The sequence below is a fragment of the Nycticebus coucang genome, chromosome 2 (assembly GCF_027406575.1).
Source record: "Nycticebus coucang isolate mNycCou1 chromosome 2, mNycCou1.pri, whole genome shotgun sequence".
NCBI lineage: Eukaryota > Metazoa > Chordata > Mammalia > Primates > Lorisidae > Nycticebus > Nycticebus coucang.
In genome coordinates this window covers 21,088,739-21,107,950 of record NC_069781.1, presented here as the reverse complement: position 1 = coordinate 21,107,950, position 19,212 = coordinate 21,088,739, and the positions used below count along the sequence as shown (strand labels likewise).

Sequence of the window (19,212 nt, the reverse complement as noted above, 5' to 3'; positions counted from 1 at the left end):
GTGTGAAAAGAACTTCGTGGAATTAATTTTGATGACTTCTCCACTCCTTGGGTGGGCATCTGCACATTTAAGGAGATGCTGGCCAGTCTAACAGGTCTCTATTCCACTGTACCCAGAGCTTCTTCCCTCTGCCTAGACTGTGGGTCAGTGACTCAGACTAGTGAAGTACCAGTTTCTGCCCCATACCTAAAGGTCATCTGGAAGACTTGGCCTTGGTTCACATGCTGGGTCCGGTTGTTGTAACCATGTAGCATCTCACCAAAGAGGGTGTCGTTGAATTTGGAGTCAGGTTTGAGGCACTTGGGGCCCTCACAGACATCTGAGAGCATTAAGCAGGATTTTCCATCAGGGGCCAGCTTGTACTCCTCCACACAACTGCAAGATAAAACAGAAGTGAGAGTTAGCTCCAGATACTGGATGCCCCCATTGGGGGTGACCTAAAACCAAGATCTGCTTTGCCTGCAAAACAGGTCAGAGTTTAGGAATAGAGACAGCTATTCTGGCTAGAATCTATCTAGGGCACAGGTGTCTAGAGAGAAGCACATTAATCCTGCAAATTGGTGAATTCAAGCAAAGTCATTTGTGACATTTTAGAGGAGTCCAGGGGACATCAGCGTGCACATCCACACGCAAAGCAAATTTGAAAACTGTTTTCCACAAACACACAGACTTGAAAAAGCATGACAGACTAAATCACAGGGAATTATCAACCAGTTCTGAAACGAGAATCTATTCCCACTGTATCTGTCAGCCAAGGTTGAAGACTGTAGCAAAAACAAAGTTTTTATCAACCTTGAAGCTCAAAGGTGAACCTTCCAGGACCATGGACAGCACACAAGCTTCTATTCAATTAGCAGTATTAGCAGTCTCTGTTGGTCTCTAACCACCCACTGCTGACAGCCTTGACATGTCTTTGGGGGAGGGATGGGCTCCTCTGTGGACCAAACAGACATCTGAATGAGGTGCAGAAGTAATATTTGCAATTTGGGAATGTCTGCAGTAGAAAAAATATCTCTTTGAGAGGCCTGGGGTGGAGGAGGGGAGTAGTGATCTCAGCCCCTGAAAAATCATTCCAAATACTGCAAATCTTTTAAGTATCTACTTTTTCACCATCTTATGCTAGGCACTGGGGGTAGGGTGCACATAAATAAGACAGACAAAATAATGTGCTTTACACACAAGCTAAATAAGCATGTCACATGGTAAGCAGCAAAGCTGGCATTCAGATTCAGGGCTGTTTAGCACCAAAGGAATCTTTTTCTACTTTTGTCTCCTCTAAATCCAGTGGTTTCTATTTGTACAATACAACTCTGGTTGGGTGGTACCAGTTTGAGGCAATATAAAGAAGTCAAGTCTCTTGTTTGCTATTCCTCTAAAGGGTAGAGGAGAGACCCATTGAATCTGACTGCACAGGGACTCATGTGAGAAGGGAGAAGCTCTGCAATGTAGTTTGGAAAGAAAATGCATCCAGATTGCAGGAACTAGTAGCTGATGGTAGAGACATACAACTCGACAGGAGGTGAAAAGAAGACAAGCAGAAATGAAAACTGGACCCAAGAGCACTCTAGGGAAAAGCCAGGAATGCCTCACGCATGAAGTAAGCTGTCACTCTTTCCTTGCTTCCCCCTAACCTCTGGTGAGGGTTACTGCACTGAGGGCCTGATTGTTTTTCTTGTTTGATATTCACATGTACCTGCCCAAAGTGCAGTGGAAAGTCTTGTGGAAGGAGGCATTGCCCTGGTGCGTTGGTAAATCTACTTCTTTCTGCATCTGTTAAATGTAAGTAACTTCCTCTTAACACAGGTGCAGCACAGATGAAGTAAGTGTATACAGAAATGCATAGTATGTGGGAATTACTTGATAAAGTCTAGTTTCGTACATTTATCTCAGGAGGCTCCCAGCAAACATGGATCAATGGTCTACTGGCTACACTGGGTAGAGTGTTCTCTCTCTGTTTCTATCTTTCCACACACCCATGTCTGTGTGCACCTGTGAGTAAATATGTTATTGTTGTGGATCAATAAACACTATCAGTCAATAGAGTAAAATATGGAAGTTCTTCATTTTCCTCTTCACATTTCTTGTCCCAGAGGCCATCATTGTTAACTAGTATGTATTCTTCTAGTGTTTTTCAAATGCGTTTAAATACACATCATATCCAGGCATATATTAAATGGGGTGGCCAGGTGAAATTTACAAGTGTGCAAGTTACAACTATTTAAATCGCACACACACTTTATGACCACCCTGTCCATTTAACATATATAATATAAAACAATAAACTCAGAAACAGAATTATACTATACATTGTTGTGAGACATTTCTACCTAAGGCTATTTCTTGGAGAACTTTTTAAGTAAGGATACATCTAGATCTATCTTTCTTTAATGGATATTTGCCAATGCACAGTATAAATATACCATAATGCTTTTAACTAATTTTTATTCATGGGCACTTTGGCTGTTTACAGCTGTTTGTTATTACAAATAAGCCATAATGAATATCTTTGCACATATATCATTGTGCATATGTGTGTGTTTCTATAAAACTGCTTCACAGAAGATGGATTGCTAGGTCAATGTTTTATGAATTTTAAAATTTTGATAGATCTACTAAATGATTTTCTGAAGAGGCTCTATCAGTTTACAACTCTATCACTGGTGAATGAAAAACCCCATTCTTTCTCATCTTTCTTGTTCATTATTGGCAATCTGGGATGGGGAAAAATAACTCATCTTTGTCTTGGATTTGCATTTCCCTGATTCCTGGTAAAGCTTAACACCCTTTCATGTTTGGTCATTTGTGTTTCCCCTTCTACAGATTGTCCATTCATGAGCTTTGGCCATTTTTCTATGGTGATATTTATCTTTTTCTTTTTATACATTTGTATGTGGTTTGCATATTTTCTGAGAAGTTATCCTGCAGCTTCCATATATATTGAAATTTTCTTCCAGTCTGTGCTTGCATTTTAATCTTGATTTTTATGTCTTATAACCTCTCTATACTGGTCCTTGATTGCATCTAAATTTTGTGCATTGTTTACAAAGCCATAAGATGATCAAATATATTTCATTCTAGCATTTTTTTTACAGATTCTTCATCTTTGTTTATTTAAAATGTAGGTATATTTCTACATATCATCTAGCATTTTTAAACAGATTTTTCATCTTTATTTAAAATGTAGGAAATTTATTTATTTATTTTTTTTTTGTAGAGACAGAGTCTCACTTTATGGCCCTCGGTAGAGTGCCGTGGCCTCACACAGCTCACAGCAACCTCCAACTCCAGGGCTTAAGCGATTCTCTTGCCTCAGCCTCCCGAGTAGCTGGGACTACAGGCGCCTGCCACAACGCCCGGCTATTTTTTGGTTGCAGTTTGGCTGGGGCCGGGTTTGAACCTGTCACCCTCAGTATATGGGGCCGGCGCCTTACCGACTGAGCCACAGGTGCCGCCCGGAAATTTATTTTTGTGAAGGGTGAGAATGGTTATCTTAACTTCACTATTTTAAAAATGGGTAGTCAATTACCTGAAGTGTCCATCCTTTTACCAACTCACTTTAAATGCTATTTTATCATATGCTCAATCCCGATGTATGCTACATATACATGATTGAGGTTTTTCATTATTTAATTATCTGTACATTCATGCAATAATTCCACACTATTTTAATTATTACAGCTTTAGGGAATGTTTTGTCTTATTTTTATTTTATTTTATCTTATTTTATTTTTTTGAGATAGTCTCACTCTGTCGCCCTGGGTAGAGTGCTGTGGTGTCATAACTCACAGAAAGCCTTGGGCTCAAGAGGTTCTCATGCCTCAGCCTCCTGAGTAGCTGGTACTACAGGCACCTGCTGCAATGCCCAACTAGTTTTTCTATTTTTAGTAAAGATGGGGTGTCACTCTTTCTCTGTCTGGTCTCAAATTTCTGAGCTCAGGCAATCCACCCACCTCGGCCTCCCAGAGTGCTAGGATTACAGGCATGAGCCACCATCCTTGGCCTTAGAGCATGTTTTCAGTATAGTAGTAAAGTAAGTCTCCCTTCCCTAACAAATACTTGTTTTATATTTTAACATTTCCTCACTTCTCTGTCATATATTTCCCTTCAGAGGAATTTTAGAATTGGGTTGCCAAATTCCATGTAAAACCCTAGTCAAATTTGGGTGGCATTGCTTTGAATCTGTAGACTAATCTGGAGAACATAAAATTTTGTTTTCATTAAATAAATATGTATGGAGAGTCAACTTTGTGCTGGGCACCACTGACAAGTGTAGCAAAGAACACATCTTATATTTCCCATGTGCATCCTCTTCCTGGACACACACTGTGGACTACATGACTAAGCCTCTCTTGGGGGCAGACAAGATGGTGGACTGAACCCAGCTTTCAACAGAGGCTCCCGTCCAGAAGGAGAGTTAAGGGACAGGAATTTAGTAAGTATCCTGGTGGACTTGAGCCTCACCAAGAGAGAAGGTTGAAGAACGCACATCAACACCCCTGAGGCAAGCTGTGATCACAAGGACGCAAACAAAAGGTACAAAATCCACCACCAAGTGGACGGGAGTCCCCCTCCCCCATGGGACCGGCTCAAGAGCCCCACAATTAAACAAGCGGGCAGAAATTAAAGGCCTTCCCACTACACTCCACGGGAGAGACCTCATAAAAACTGGACCTACCTCCCCTACTGGGGTGCCGTGGCGTTCTCCTGCTGGGCATAAAACTGAATAAAACTTAAAAAATTCTTTGCCGGCAACCCTGAATCCCCAACACTCCCCTCCCGCCCACTGAGGTCTGGAGGCCAGTCCCCCAGGAGTTCGGATCCTCGAGTGATTTCTCAAGGGGAGTGGACAGTCCCCGAGTTGCGACTGGTCAGCATTGACTCTGAGGCACGCGAACGAGGAGAGGACACCGGGCTGAGGGGGAGTCATGCCTCGGCAGCACTTCCCTGTGGTGCGGTGCAACAGCCCTCCCCGTGCATCAATACAGCCAGACATAAAACTGAATGAAACTCTAGCTTCCCCCCCCACTCTCACTCGGGGTCTGGGGACCTGTCCCCCAGGAGTTCGGATCCTTGGGTGATTTCTCGAGGGGAGCGCACAGTGCCCGAGCCGCGACTGGTCAGCGCTGACTCTGAGACACGCGGGCGAGGAGAAAGCACTCTACTGAGGGGGAGTCACGCCTCGGCGGCACTTCCCTGTGGATTAGGTGCAGCAGCCCTCCCCAGGCAACATTACGGGGCCGGGCACAAAACTGAATAAAACTCTAGCTTCCCCGCTGAAAGCTGAGAGCCCCTACTCTCACTCGGGGTCTGGAGGCCTATCCCCCAGGAGTTCGGATCCTTGGGTGATTTCTCGAGGGGAGTGCACAGTGCCCGAGCTGCGTCAGGTCAGCACTGACTCTGAGACACGTAAGCAAGGAGAGGGCACTCTGCTGAGGGGAAATCGAGCCTTGGCGGCACTTCCCTGTGGTGCGGTGCAACAGCCCTCCCCGGGCGGGCATAAAACTGAATGAAACTCTAGCTTCCCCCCCACTCCCAATCGGGGTCTGGGAGCCTATCCCCAAAGAGTTTGGATTCTTGGAGGATCTCTTGAGGGGTGTGGACCCAGCATAAGCTGCGGCCGCTCAGTGCTGACTCTGGGGCGCGAGACAGAGGAGAAAAGGGTCGGCTGAATGCCCACACCAGAGCAGCAGTTCCCTGGAGGTAGATCAACAGCCGTTTTTTCTTTAACGGAAGAACACTCACTTCTGGATATTCTGAGGCCACACCCCCTGTCTCCCTGGGCAACCAGAGGAGGCCACAGGTGAGCGGGGGATTTCCTGACATTGCTCACAAACCCGGGAAGCTTCCAGGGCGGGGCCGACCCAGAGAGGTGATCGGCAAACCTCCAGTAGCAAAGAGGACACAAACCTCCAGCAGCAAAGACGTTTGAACTCAGAACAGCCCGTCTTCTGTAGGCGATTTCGGCAGGAACAGAGACAGAACCCCGCAAAGTTGTCTGTTCTGTTCTGTTCTGTTAGCAGCATCCATCAGGGACGGGGCTAAGCCTGAGTGAACACCTCCTTCCCATCACCTGCATCAAGCACTCAAAGATGTCAGGCCCCATCTCCTCCTGCTAGATAGCGGCAGTCTGCGGGGGCCTGGCAGACTTCCTTGCGATTCAGGCAGGTGCAAACCCCTGGAGTGTCTGTTCACTGCAGGCAACTGGGTTAGCCATCTGCAGAGATATCAGTGACTGGGTCCGATGGAGGGGCAAAGTGGGGAAGGAGACATCAACCTTCCCAGACTGCTGTTTGCTGGGTGGCTCCTCCTGACTCCATGCTGCACTGGGGTTAGCCGAGTCAGAGGAGTCACCAGGCTCCTGTGATCCAGTTCCCAGAGACCTCTTGAACTCTCCCACCCGAGACAGGTGCCGATTGAGACAGTTGATTTGGACCTTTTGAACTGGGCTAATAGACTGAGGTCTTTTCAGGCGGTGCCCTGGGTGTGCGGTTGTAGGAAGGTTTGATTATCCTTTTCCAACTGGGGCCAGAGGTGGGCGGGCGGGGTGACTTAATTGCTGATTTTTCCACACAGCTGAGACTTCAAGCCAGAGTAGAAGTTGCAATAGGATCGAACAGAAACCAGCTGAAAACAAGACAGAACCACTTTGCTCCACCACACCAGACAGGGCCTCAGTTTCTCAGGCCACAACACTGTACGGCCCCTCGATAAAGCCCCAGGGGAAAAACCAAAGGGAGTAAAATAACCATGGGGCGGAATCAGCGGAAAAACTCTGGTAACATGAATAACCAGAATAGATCACCCTCCCCCCAAGAAAAGATACGGCAGATGTGATTGAAGATCCCATTCATAAACAACTGGCTGAGATGTCAGAAATTGAATTCAGAATTTGGATTTCAGACAAGATTAATAAAATGGAATTAGGAATTCAAGGAGAAATTCAAAAGTTGTCTCAAGAATTTAACGAATTTAAAGACAAAACCACCAAAGACTTAGACACACTGAAGCAAGAATTTACAGCCCTCAAAGATATGAAAAATACAGTAGAATCCCTCAGCAACAGAATGGAGCAAGCAGAAGAAAGGATTTCTGACATTGAAGATAAAGTCTTCGAGCGCTCCCAATCTCTCAAAGAGGAAGAGAAATGGAGAGCAAAAACGGATCACTCACTCAGAGAGCTCTCAGATAATTTGACAAAAAGCAATATAAGAATTATAGGGATTTCTGAGAACGATGAAGTGGCCTCCAAGGGCACAGAGGCCCTTCTGCATGAAATTATGAAAGAAAATTTTCCAGACATGCCTAGAGAATCTGAAATTCAGATAGCAGACAGCTTCAGAACCCCAGCACGATTCAACCCCAATAAGTCATCCCCCAGACATATCATAATTAGTTTCACTAACTTTAACATGAAAGAGAAGATTCTCAAAGCAGTCCGGTGAAAGAAAACTATTACGTACAAAGGTAAGAATATTAGAATAACTGCAGATCTCTCTGCTGAAACTTTTCAAGCCAGAAGAGGGTGGTCATCAACTTTTAATCTCCTAAAGCAAAATAACTTTCAACCCAGGATCTTGTATCCAGCCAAACTGAGTTTCATCTATGATGGAGAAATTAAATACTTCAATGACATTCATATGTTGAAAAAATTTGCCATAAGTAAACCAGCTCTTCAGGATATTCTCAGACCTATCCTCCACAATGACCAACCCAATCCTATACCACAAAAGTAAACTCAATCAGAAACTTCGGATCAAACTCCAACTTCCACACTGGCAAAAGGATTAAAAATGTCCACTGGACCTTTGAAAAACTCGATACCCAAAATTCCACCAGATTTATCAATACTCTCCATCAATGTGAATGGCTTAAACTGTCCTCTAAAGAGGCATAGGTTAGCTGACTGGATACGAAAACTCAAGCCAGATATTTGTTGCATACAAGAGTCACATCTCAACTTAAAAGACAAATACAGACTCAGGGTGAAAGGATGGTCATCCATATTTCAGGCAAATGGTAATCAGAAAAAAACAGGTGTTGCAATTTTATTTGCAGATACAGTAGGCTTTAAACCATCAAAAGTAAGGAAGGACAAGAATGGTCACTTCATATTTGTTAAGGGTAATACTCAATATGATGAGATCTCAATTATTAATATCTATGCACCCAACCAGAATGCACCTCAATTTATAAGAGAAACTCTAACAGACATGAGTAACTTGATTTCCTCCAGCTCCATAATCGTCGGAGATTTCAACACTCCTTTGGCAGTGTTGGATCGATCCTCCAGCAAGAAGCTGAGCAAAGAAATCTTAGATTTAAACCTAACCATCCAATATTTAGATTTAGCAGACATCTACAGAACATTTCATCCCAACAAAACTGAATACACATACTTCTCACCAGCCCATGGAACTTACTCCAAAATTGACCACATTTTAGGTCACAAGTCTAACCTCAGTAAATTTAAAGGAATAGAAATTATTCCATGCATCTTCTTGGACCATCATGGAATAAAACGTGAATTGAGTAACAACAGGAATCTGCATACCCATATAAAAACATGGAAGTTAAATAACCTTATGCTGAATGATAGCTGGGTCAGAGATGAGATTAAGAAAGAAATCACCAATTTTTTGGAACAAAACGACAATGAAGACACAAACTATCAGAACCTCTGGGACACCGCAAAGGCAGTTCTAAGAGGGAAATTTATAGCACTGCAAGCCTTCCTCAAGAGAACGGAAAGAGAGGAAGTTAACAACTTAATGGGACATCTCACGCAACTGGAAAAGGAAGAACATTCCAACCCCAAACCCAGTAGAAGAAAAGAAATAACCAAAATTAGAGCAGAATTAAATGAAATTGAAAACAAAAGAATAATACAACAGATCAATAAATCAAAAAGCTGGTTTTTTGAAAAGGTCAATAAAATAGATAAACCTCTGGCCAACCTAATCAGGAAAAAAAGAGTAAAATCTCTAATCTCATCAATCAGAAACAACAAAGACGAAACAACAACAGACTTATCAGAAACCCAAAAAATCCTTAATGAATATTACAAGAAACTTTATTCTCAGAAATATGAAAATCTGAAGGAAATTGACTGATACTTGGAAGCACGCCACCTTCCAAGACTTAACCAGAATCAAGTGGAAATGTTGAACAGACCCATATCAAGTTCAGAAATAGCATCAACTATACAAAACCTCCCTAAAAAGAAAAGCCCGGGACCAGATGGTTTCACGTCAGAATTCTACTAAACCTTTAAAGAGGAATTAGTACCTATATTACTCAACCTTTTCCAAAATGTAGAAAAAGAAGGAAGACTACCCAACACGTTCTATGAAGCAAACATCACCCTGATCCCCAAACCAGGAAAAGACCCAACAAGAAAAGAAAATTATAGACCAATATCACTAATGAATATAGATGCAAAAATATTCAAAAAGATCCTAACAAACAGAATCCAGCAACACATCAAACAAATTATACATCATGACCAAGTTGGTTTTATCCCAGGGTGTCAAGGCTGGTTCAATATACGTAAATCTATAAATGTAATTCAGCACATAAACAAATTAAAAAACAAAGACCATATGATTCTCTCAATTGATGCAGAAAAAGCTTTTGATAATATCCAGCATCCCTTCATGATCAGAACACTCAAGAAAATTGGTCTAGAAGGGACTTTCCTTAAACTGATAGAGGCCATCTACAGCAAACTCACAGCCAATATCATATTGAATGGAGTTAAATTGGAATAATTTCCACTCAGATCAGGAACCAGACAAGGCTGCCCATTGTCTCCATTGCTTTTCAACATTGTAATGGAAGTTTTAGCCACCGCAATTAGGGAAGAAAAGGCGATCAAGGGTATCCATATAGGGTCAGAAGAGATCAAACTTTCGCTCTTCGCAGATGATATGATTGTGTATCTGGAAAACACTAGGGACTCTACCACAAAACTCCTAGAAGTGATCAAGGAATACAGCAGCGTCTCAGGTTACAAAATCAACATCCATAAATCGGTAGCCTTTATATACACCAACAACAGTCAAGTTGAAAAAGCAGTTAAGGACTCTATCCCATTCACAGTAGTGCCAAAGAAGATGAAATATTTGGGAATTTACCTAACAAAAGACGTGAAAGATCTCTATAAAGAGAACTATGAAACTCTAAGAAAAGAAATAGCTGAAAATGTTAACAAATGGAAAAACATACCATGCTCATGGCTAGGAAGAATCAACATTATCAAAATGTCCATACCTCAAAGCAATATATAATTTCAACGCACTCCCTATTAAAGCTCCACTGTCATATTTTAAAGATCTTGAAAACACATTACTTCGTTTTATATGGAATCAGAAAAAAACTCGAATAGCCAAGACATTACTCAGAAATAAAAACAAAACAGGAGGAATCACACTACCAGACCTCAGACTTTACTACAAATCGATAGTGATCAAAACAGCATGGTATTGGCACAAAAACAGAGAAGTAGATATCTGGAACAGAATAGAGAACCAAGAGATGAATCCAGCTACTTACCGCTATTTGATTTTTGACAAGCCAATTAAAAACATTCAGTGGGGAAAAGATTCCCTATTTAACAAATGGTGCTGGGTGAACTGGCTGGCAACCTGCAGAAGACTGAAATTGGACCCACACCTTTCACCATTAACTAAGATAGACTCTCATTGGATTAAAGATTTAAACTTAAAACATGAAACTATAAAAATACTAGAGGAGAATGCAGGGAAAACCCTTGAAGAAATCGGTCTGGGTGAGTATTTCATGAGGAGAATCCCCCAGGCAATTGAAGCAGCTTCAAAAATACACTACTGGGACTTGATCAAACTAAAAAGCTTCTGCACAGGTAAGAACACAGTAAGCAAAGCAAGCAGACAGCCCTCAGAATGGGAGAAGATATTTGCAGGGTATATCTCTGACAATGGTTTAATAACCAGAATCCACAGAGAACTCAAATGCATCAGCAAGAAAAAAACAAGGGATCCCATCGCAGGCTGGGCAAGGGATTTGAAGAGAAACTTCTCTGAAGAAGACAGGCGCACGGCCTTCAGACATATGAAAAAATGCTCATCATTTTTAATCATCAGAGAAATGCAAATCAAAACTACTTGGAGATATCATCTAACTCCAATGAGACTAGCCTATATCACAAAATCTCAAGACCAGAAATGTTGGCGTGGATGCGGAGAAAAGGGAACACTTCTGCACTGCTGGTGGGAATGCAAATTAATACATTCCTTTTGGAAAGATATATGGAGAACACTCAGAGATCTAAAAATAGATCTGCCATTCAATCCTGTAATTCCTCTGCTGGGCATATACCCAGAAGACCAAAAATCACAACATAACAAAGATACTTGTACCAGAATGTTTATTGCAGCCCAATTCATAATAGCTAAGTCATGGAAAAAGCCCAAGTGCCCATTGATCCACGAATGGATTAATAAATTGTGGTATATGTATACCATGGAATACTATGCAGCCTTAAAGAAAGATGGAGACTTTTCCTCTTTCATGTTTACATGGATGGAGCTGGAACATATTCTTCTTAGTAAAGTATCTCAAGAATGGAAGAAAAATTACCCAATGTACTCAGCCCTACTATGAAACTAATTTGGGGCTCTCACATGAAAGCTATAACCCAGTTACAACTTAACAATAGGGGGAAGTGTGAAGGGGGGGGTAGAGGGAGGGGGATCGGTGGGATCACACCTGTGGTGCATCTTACAGGGGTATTTGCAAAATTTGGTAGATGTAGAATGTAAAGGTTTTGGCACAGTAACTGAGATAACGCCGGAAAGGCTATGTTAACCACTGTGATAAAATGTGTCAAATGGTCTATGAAGCGAGTGTATGATGCCCCATGATCATATCAATGTACACAGTTATGATTTAATAAAAAAAGATAAATAAAAAAATAAAAAAATAAGCCTCTCTTGCAGTTGGGCTGAACGGACCATGTAACTGGTTTCTGAGTAATAAATCTCTCCTGAGAAAACCTAAGTCAGACTTCGCTTTTTCAAAACATCCTGTGTTTCTCCATTCCTCTCGTCCGTGGTTCTGGCAAAGTTAGATACTATGTATTCCAGATACACACTACAGGATGAAGGCGGGCTGCCTTAATCACAAATGGACCCGAAATGAATAAGAAATTAAGTTTCCCGTGCAAGCTCCTGGTTTAGTGGGGATGGGCCTCATTTGTTTCAGCAACAAAGCTCATCTTCTCCTGACTGATACAGTATCTTTACAGTTTGGAATCTTCTAATTCAGCAACAATATGTGTCTCTATCCACCAACTGTTCTTTTAGAACATTCACTGAAGTTTTTGACTTTTAGTTGCAAAAGTCATGCACGTGTCTTGTGAACATTTATGTGGGCACTACACTGTCAGGGTTACAAGGATGTGTTTTGAATCCAAATCAACAGAGTCCAAATCCTGATTGTACCACTGAGCTATGTGACCTTGGAAAAACTGTTTAACTTCTCTGTCCTTCTTGTGCTTACCCATAAAGAAGATCTTATCTTATAGAGCCACTACAAGGACTAAACAAGTGTTTGGACTTTAGTGTGCCTTCCTAGAGTGATAACTTCTATTCTTTTACGATCTTTCACACTTTGAGAATAAGTTCCATTTTTCATTTATGTTTTCTCATAGATTTTCTAGTGAGTTACTGTTGACTTGAGGAAAGCTCTTACTGATTTTTGTAAGTTGATTTTGCATTCTACCCACATTTATGGGTAGAGCATAGTGGCTCACACCTAGACGCTCCATGTGTGTTAGTGACCAGGAGTTGGAGGATATAGCCAGCTATGATCTTACCACCGCACTCTGGCCCGTGCGACAGAGCAAGACACTCTCTAAAACAGACTCGCATCAATTCTAGTATGCCTACCAGATTCTTTTAGATGAATGAGTACATATTTGCTCACTTTGGATGTTGGGATTATGAAATAAGTTTTTAAAAATTGTCCTTTGTGCTCACACTGATCAGGCATCTGGGAAACAAAAAGAAAAACAAAAAGAAAAACCTGTCCTTCCTGTTTCTTTCTCTGGATCAGTTTATATAAGACAGAGGTAAGCCGTTCCTCGATGATTTGATAAGACCTGCCTATAAAATCTCCTGGGCTTGGTGTCTTCTTTTCAGTTACACCCTTTTAGCTCTCTTAGCATTTATTTCCATTTTATCTACTTTTTACATTTCCTATATCATCATGACTCAAACTTGCTAATTCATATTTTCTAAGAACATAATGCATTGTGTCAAGAATTCCAAATGTACTGATATAAAGTTCTATACAATATTCTCATTAAATTAATTTTATCTTTTGTGCTTCTATGTCTGTAGCCTTAGCTCATTCCTAATGTGTTTGCATTCTCCTTTCTCTCCTTTGAAAAGGCTTTTTGTATTTTATTGATGAGGTTTCCTTTTTGTCTTTTCTATTTCATTTATTTTAGCTTATATTTGTATTAATTTCTTCATGCTGTTTTCTTTGACTCTGTTTTATAATTCCTTTTATGGTTTCTTAAGTCAAATGCTTCATCTGTTTATTTTTAATCTTTCTTGCTTCTTAATAAATGCTGTGGAGCTTCTGACTACAGCTTTGCCCAAATCCCACAAGCTTGACATGTAACCCTCCCTTTCCTGCTCCTTTGTAAAGAGGTGGAAATTTAAGTTTGATTTTTTTCCATATCCAAGTGTTACTTGGAAGATATTTTTTAATTTAATTCCCAGGCAGGTAGATTTGTTTGTTCCTCTTTCATCGTTAATTTCTAATATGATTGCATTCTTGTCTGACAATGCAGTTTGTATAATTTACGCTCTGCTGAATTTATAGAGATGTTATGCCCCCTTACTTACTATGAGAGACTCAAGGTGTCAAGTTCAGGTTTTGGAGCTAATTAAACTTGAGCTCAAATAAAGGCTGTGCTAACTACCAGCTATATGACCTTGATCCAGTCATTAACCTCCCTAGGTTTGTGCCATTTTAAATGAGGAAAATAGCAATCCTTATTATAAAGCTGATATGGTAGAGATAACTTAGGTAAAGGATGAAATGAAATCTTTCATACAGGAGCCAAATACGGCATCAGCTGTCATTCTTCTTCTTCTTCTTCTTTTTTTTTTTTTATTGTTGGGGATTCATTGAGGGTACAATAAGCCAGGTTACACTGATTGCAATTGTTAGGTAAAGTCCCTCTTGCAATCATGTCTTGCCCCCATAAAGTGTGACACACACCAAGGCCCCACCCCCCTCCCTCCATCCCTCTTTCTGCTCCCCCCCCATAACCTTAATTGTCATTAATTGTCCTCATATCAAAATTGAGTACATAGGATTCATGCTTCTCCATTCTTGTGATGCTTTACTAAGAATAATGTCTTCCACTTCCATCCAGGTTAATACGAAGGATGTAAAGTCTCCATTTTTTTTAATGGCTGAATAGTATTCCATGGTATACATATACCACAGCTTGTTAATCCATTCCTGGGTTGGTGGGCATTTAGGCTGTTTCCACATTTTGGCGATTGTAAATTGAGCTGCAGTAAACAGTTTAGTACAAGTGTCCTTATGATAAAAGGATTTTTTTCCTTCTGGGTAGATGCCCAGTAATGGGATTGCAGGATTTAATGTTATGGTTGTTTTCATTTGGTCTGTTAGTCCATTTACATCCCCAAGGGAATGTTAATTTATTTCTAGTAGTTCCTAGGTCCTAGTTGCTGGCTTCTTTCTAGATCAGGGGTTTTCAACCTGTGGGTCGTGACCCACAGGAACTGTATTAAAGGGTTGTGGCATTAGGAAGGTTGAGAACGACTGCCCTAGATCCACATTTCTCAAAGCTCACAGACTTGTCATTCCTTGACTTGTTTTTTGCTTTGAAACTATATTTATACATATGCCACACTTCAAAGCAAAAAAAACCCAAAAAAAACAAAATGACATGACAAATGTCTGCATGACATTCATTGGAAATAACATTCCTATTATTTGTCTATTTATACATATGTAATTATATGTAAGCTAAATATATGCATTATACACACACATATGTCTGTCTACACACATACCTATATGCGAAGCTCAGTCCTATATTCAAGAACTCTGAGTTTAGTGAATTTTGTTTGTCTATATGACCTGATTTGTTCCTTATTATAACTTACAATAGGTAGAAAAGTGCCCCTCCCCAAATCCTAATCCCCCAAATCAATGGTTCTATTACAATGGCAATATGCACTTTGCAGATGCAATTAAGTAAATGATTTTGAGACAGGAAGATTATCCTTGGTTTGTGAGTGGGCCCATTGCCATCACATGGTTCCTTAAAGGAAGAAGATGAGAGCGTCAGAGTTAGAGAAGGAGATATAATTTAAAAGCAGAGGAGAAAGGGGGCAGTAAGCGCTAGGAGTCTAAGAATACAGGCAGTCTTTAAAGTTGGAAAAGGCAAGGAAACAGATCCTCCACTACAGTCTCTAGAAGGAATGCAGCCCCACCAAGGCCTACATTCTACAACTGCTGACCTTGAGAACTGTACAATAATAAATTTCCCTTGTTTTAAACTGCTAAGTCTGTGATCATTCATTACAGAACCAGTAAGAAATACACACCCCCCAGGGCAGTACTGATTCCATTTCCAGAGGAGAAATCTGGGGTTTAGAGAACTGTAGTGACTTGCCTGTGGATATGTGCCTAGTCAACAGTAGTGCTGGGGATTAAACCTGCCAGTCCATACTTCTCTGTGTGTGTGTGTGTGTGTGTGTGAGTGTGTGAGTGTGTGAGACTCTGAAGTTCTGGGTATGATTTTAGCAATATTATAAGTATACGTTTACAGTCATTTTTCTTTTGCTTGGGGGTGGGAAAGGATTGTGGCTTCACAAGACAGACATAGGGAAGAAAGCTGAGACTCATAGAGGCGAATGACCCTCTGAGTTTTGAAACACAAGCAGTTCTCTCTTCTCAGGCCACCTCGGGGCACAGGCAGGTTTATGTTAAGGTTTGTTTGGTTGTGGGTTTCTTTTTTTTTTAATTTTATTTTTGTACCATGCCACATAATTACACATTTTCTTTTAGAACATTCTGTCATCTGGGAGATTTTCTTACAGAAATTCTAAAGAGCGTAGGCTCACAGGAAACCAGCCAAGATCTACATGAAACTATATTTATACATATGCCAAAATGAAATATATAAAATAAGTACAAAGACGCAAACTGGGCATTTTAGCTGAAGGTAATGGATATGTTACCCTTAACAACTCCACTGTGTTACAGAGAATACCAGGATTAGATGGGACTTCAGAGATTGCACCATAAAACCTTCTACGTATTTAGCCAAGAGCATGCTTTATTAATCCTCACAGTGACATTGTGAGGTGGACACTTCCGTTCCAACATCGCCACTGAGGCCCCCAAGGCTGGGCACATACAAATCCATTGGCCAAGTGCACAGGTGCACTTTCAAAAAGCCAAGGCCTTGACCTGGATCTTCTTACTTCAAGCTGATGCTCATTCCACTTCAGCACAAATGCCTTCCTCTCATCTGCTTGTCTTTCAAAGAAGGCAACTGAGAGCTACAGAAAAATGGCATTGTGTACAAACCTTCAAAGGAGAGAATGTGTTTACTTATTTATATATTTACTCACTTGTTTATTCATTCATTCCTTGATATAATTATTTATTGAAATGTATGCACCAGAAACTATTTTGAAAACTAAGGAAGAGAATCAAATACTAAAATAAAATAAAATAAAATAAAAAAGAATAGAGAGACATCAAGGATAAGAATCACTCAAAGAACCACACACCAGGTAGACATGGACTGACCCTGGGGATAAATCTGAGCATCCTATTACCAAAGCAAGAGAAGAGCGAGTTGCCTTTCAGCTTTCCTCATACTGACACCTGTGAGAAATTTCATCCTGGGTCATCCACAACCAGCAGCTACGGACCTCAGCTGCACTAATGCCACTAACTGATCCCACACCAGTCCTTCTCATGAAGACGCTCAGGACTGTCCCAACATTAAGCAAAACAAAGATCAGTGGAGGCATTGTCTGAGTCGTCTCCATCTGCAAGTTTCACTCAAGGAAAATTTAGAGCTTCTAGAAAAGGAAAGGAAAGGAAATAGGATTCCATATGGAACTCTGGGCTATATTTTATCTACTCTACAATCCCCAACAATTGTAAGAAACACTAGCATTTCGCTTAATGCTATGGAAAAAAATGAAACAAAACAAAACAAAATAAAAATCCCACAAGACTGCCAATTAAACTCTGCGAAACCATTTATAGTAAGATAGATCTCAATTTCAGAAATGTTAAAATGTGGAAAATACATACATTTTAGAATCAATGAAATATGCTTCACCACTGCAGGACTTATCAGAGCCTGTACTATCCCCAGTGCTCTGGGTAACCACAAGAGGCAGTTATAGAGAGTAGTTTCCCCTCCTATAAAACAGAACACTGATCATGGAACTAAGGTAACACAGGATCCACAATGGAAAACACCTGTCTGAATAAAGAGGTGGATTTTATGTGTTTCTATCAATTGTCAGTGAGTATTTCTTACATTTGAGCTTTTGCAAATGTTTAAAGGGCAGAGAGCACAAAGTTATAATGTTTGGCAAGAACCTAGTGTGCAAATATCCTATGGTAACAATTAGAGGTGAAATCCACATCCTTCACCAAGAAGTCAGAGTACTGAGCACTCAGGTGCTGGCCTAAAGTGGAAATCACACAAAATAAATGCCAGAATGAACCCCCCAACACCTGTAACTGTACCTCTCACTCCTGGCCCCTGGGGGAGGGGGGGCTTAGAGAATACTTGCTGAGGAAGGTGATGCCTAAACCAGAACTTGAAGATGAAACAGAGCTGTCTAAGCTAAAGGGCCAGGAACAAGCAGGGGTCAGTGGAGCCACAGAGGAGGAGAAGTGGCACAGAGGAAACAGTGTCACCAAAATTCTAGAAGCTGAAGCCAAGAGGCCTAACCCAGGAAGAGGAACCTGGCTGGAAGTGCAGTTGGGAAGCTTACACTGGGAACGACTTCTTTAGCTGTGTTAATGGAGGCACTTCATGTAACAATTATTAACTGAGCACTTAGTATGTTCCAGGCACTGGAGATAGAGCAGTAAGTAAGACATTCAGTAAGGGAATCATTAAATGAGATGACTTTATACCTATTAGACTAATTACAACTATGGTTTACTGAGTGCTTAATTAAGTATGCCAGCCCCCTGTGCATGTATAATTTCATTTAATCCTCACAGAGGAAGTACAAATTACTTCTGATTCTACATGAAAGAGCAGAGTCTCAGAGAAATTGAGTGACTTGTCCATGGCTAGATATGGCCAGAGGACAGATGTGACATTGGATCTTTCCCATCTGGCACTTGGAGCCACCAGGCCTGAGTTTGAATCGGAATGCCCCCTCACTCACCAGCCCTGTGACCTTGGGCAAGTCACTGAGCCCTTCTGTGCTTTGTTTTCTTAACTATAAGATGGGAATCATAATAGCATGTCCCTTGTAGGGTTATTATAATAATCGAATGGGCTAAGGTACACAAAACACTACGAACAGGCTTGGCACGTAGAAAGTTCTTAATAAATGTTTGCTGTTATTATTAACCTGGCTGCAAACACATGTATTAAAACTGCACCTACCCAGGACATGGAGAAAGGTCATAGAGCTCTGAGCAAGTTGGCAAGGTCCCCTTGAGAAGGGCTTGTTTTGTTTTCCCTGCTTAATTCAACAGCATCCCACCTCTCACCAACTCTCTCAGAGTACCTGCTAATAGCTTTCCTTGTTTACAGTGCTTCTACCAAGTACCGTAACTTCCCATTTGCATGCTTAATAGACAATTTCCAAAGCACATTCAAACTGCAGTTGGTTTTAGGAGATCTGGGTTTTATTTTCTTTTTTGTTCCTTTTATCCAACATTTGGATGGGCATTAACAGCTCACAACACACTTTCATTCATTCAGTCTTAAGACTTTCACAGACTTTACCCTGGAGAAGCTCAGTTTATCCTGTCTTTCAGATCCCAAAACAAAGAAGCCAAGGGCATTGGGTCGCTAGCGAATATTGTAAGGATCATTGTTTTTAGTTATTTTATTTAAGGAACACATATGGCCCTAACTGTGCAGGATGCTACTGTAAAGCACTTTATAAATGCTGCTGCAAACTG

The 19,212-nt window shown here is 41.0% G+C and overlaps 1 protein-coding gene across 4 annotated transcripts in view; it reads right to left on the bottom strand.

Annotated features, from left to right (window-relative positions):
* The window catches only part of ASTN2 (astrotactin 2), a 990,319-nt gene that overhangs the window by 368,673 nt on the left and 602,434 nt on the right, over positions 1 to 19,212 (bottom strand). For all 4 annotated transcript variants that reach the window (XM_053566512.1, XM_053566522.1, XM_053566529.1 and 1 more), the window contains one exon: positions 187 to 375. In XM_053566512.1, the coding sequence (XP_053422487.1) occupies positions 187 to 375 (189 nt within the window). The remainder of the gene's footprint in view (positions 1 to 186; positions 376 to 19,212) is intronic.